This window comes from Volvox carteri, assembly GCF_000143455.1.
Source record: "Volvox carteri f. nagariensis unplaced genomic scaffold VOLCAscaffold_17, whole genome shotgun sequence".
NCBI classification, from domain to species: Eukaryota; Viridiplantae; Chlorophyta; class Chlorophyceae; order Chlamydomonadales; family Volvocaceae; genus Volvox; species Volvox carteri.
This window is the reverse complement of record NW_003307560.1, coordinates 958,490-959,306: the sequence shown is the minus strand read 5'-3', so window position 1 is coordinate 959,306 and position 817 is coordinate 958,490. Positions and strand designations below refer to the sequence as shown.

General features: G+C 58.5%; 1 protein-coding gene across 1 annotated transcript in view; it reads right to left on the bottom strand.

Moving 5' to 3' along the window:
* The window catches only part of VOLCADRAFT_90550 (uncharacterized protein), a gene marked incomplete at both ends in the record, with an annotated part of 8,356 nt that overhangs the window by 6,222 nt on the left and 1,317 nt on the right, over window positions 1-817 (bottom strand). The window contains 2 exons of the mRNA XM_002950031.1: window positions 264-339; window positions 591-728. Coding sequence (XP_002950077.1) covers window positions 264-339; window positions 591-728 — 214 coding nt within the window. The remainder of the gene's footprint in view (window positions 1-263; window positions 340-590; window positions 729-817) is intronic.

The following is an 817-nucleotide window of genomic DNA, read 5'->3' as shown; positions in this document are numbered from 1 at the left end:
AGGTGGGGGAGGACTAGGGGGAGTTAAGAGGGGGGGGGAGTGTTTTGATAATGATGCTGACGATTGCGGCATTACCGCTGAATTACCGCTTCAGCGTGGTGGAGGAGGACTTGGGACTGGGAAATGGGAAATGGGAAATGGGAGCGGAAACTGAAAAACAAAATAATTATTTCTCGCGGTGCAGTACCACCAAGCACCACCATCGATAACCGCCCAACTGCCCAACTATATCCAACGACAAACCAACCCCAACCGCCACTCACCGATCATGCTAGCCGGCAGGTAGTACTGATACACGCGCTCCTCGCACATGTGCCGAGCACTAAACTTCTTATTGGTCTGCGGTTGGCGGTTTCTTCAGTTGGCGGTTACCAGGTACTAAAACTGCCCATTGGAGGGCCTAACCGTGCATGCGTAAGTACGTCCGTCACTATGCTGTTTTTAACGCCTCTCGACAGTATAGCAGCCCTTACCCTCCCCCCCCAAGAAAACCCCCATGTCGCCCCGCCACCCACCCCCCCGCGTGCCCTCCTGCTCCACCCCCCACCCCCACCCCCCACCCCGTGCCCTCCTGCTCCACCCCAACGCACCTTCTGTACGGTAAACACACGGATCTGCGACGGCAGGTGTCGGTTGATGGAATCAGCCAGGACCAGTCCCTCGGTATCGGCCCCTGGACCCCCTGCCACATAGCACGACTCGTCCACAAGCATGCGCAAACCCATGACCTGACATATTTGGGCCCGCATTTGGCCACGGGGGTGTGTGGCGGGGTAAGTGCCGGGGGGGGGAAAGAGGAGGGAAGGCGCGGGAAGGG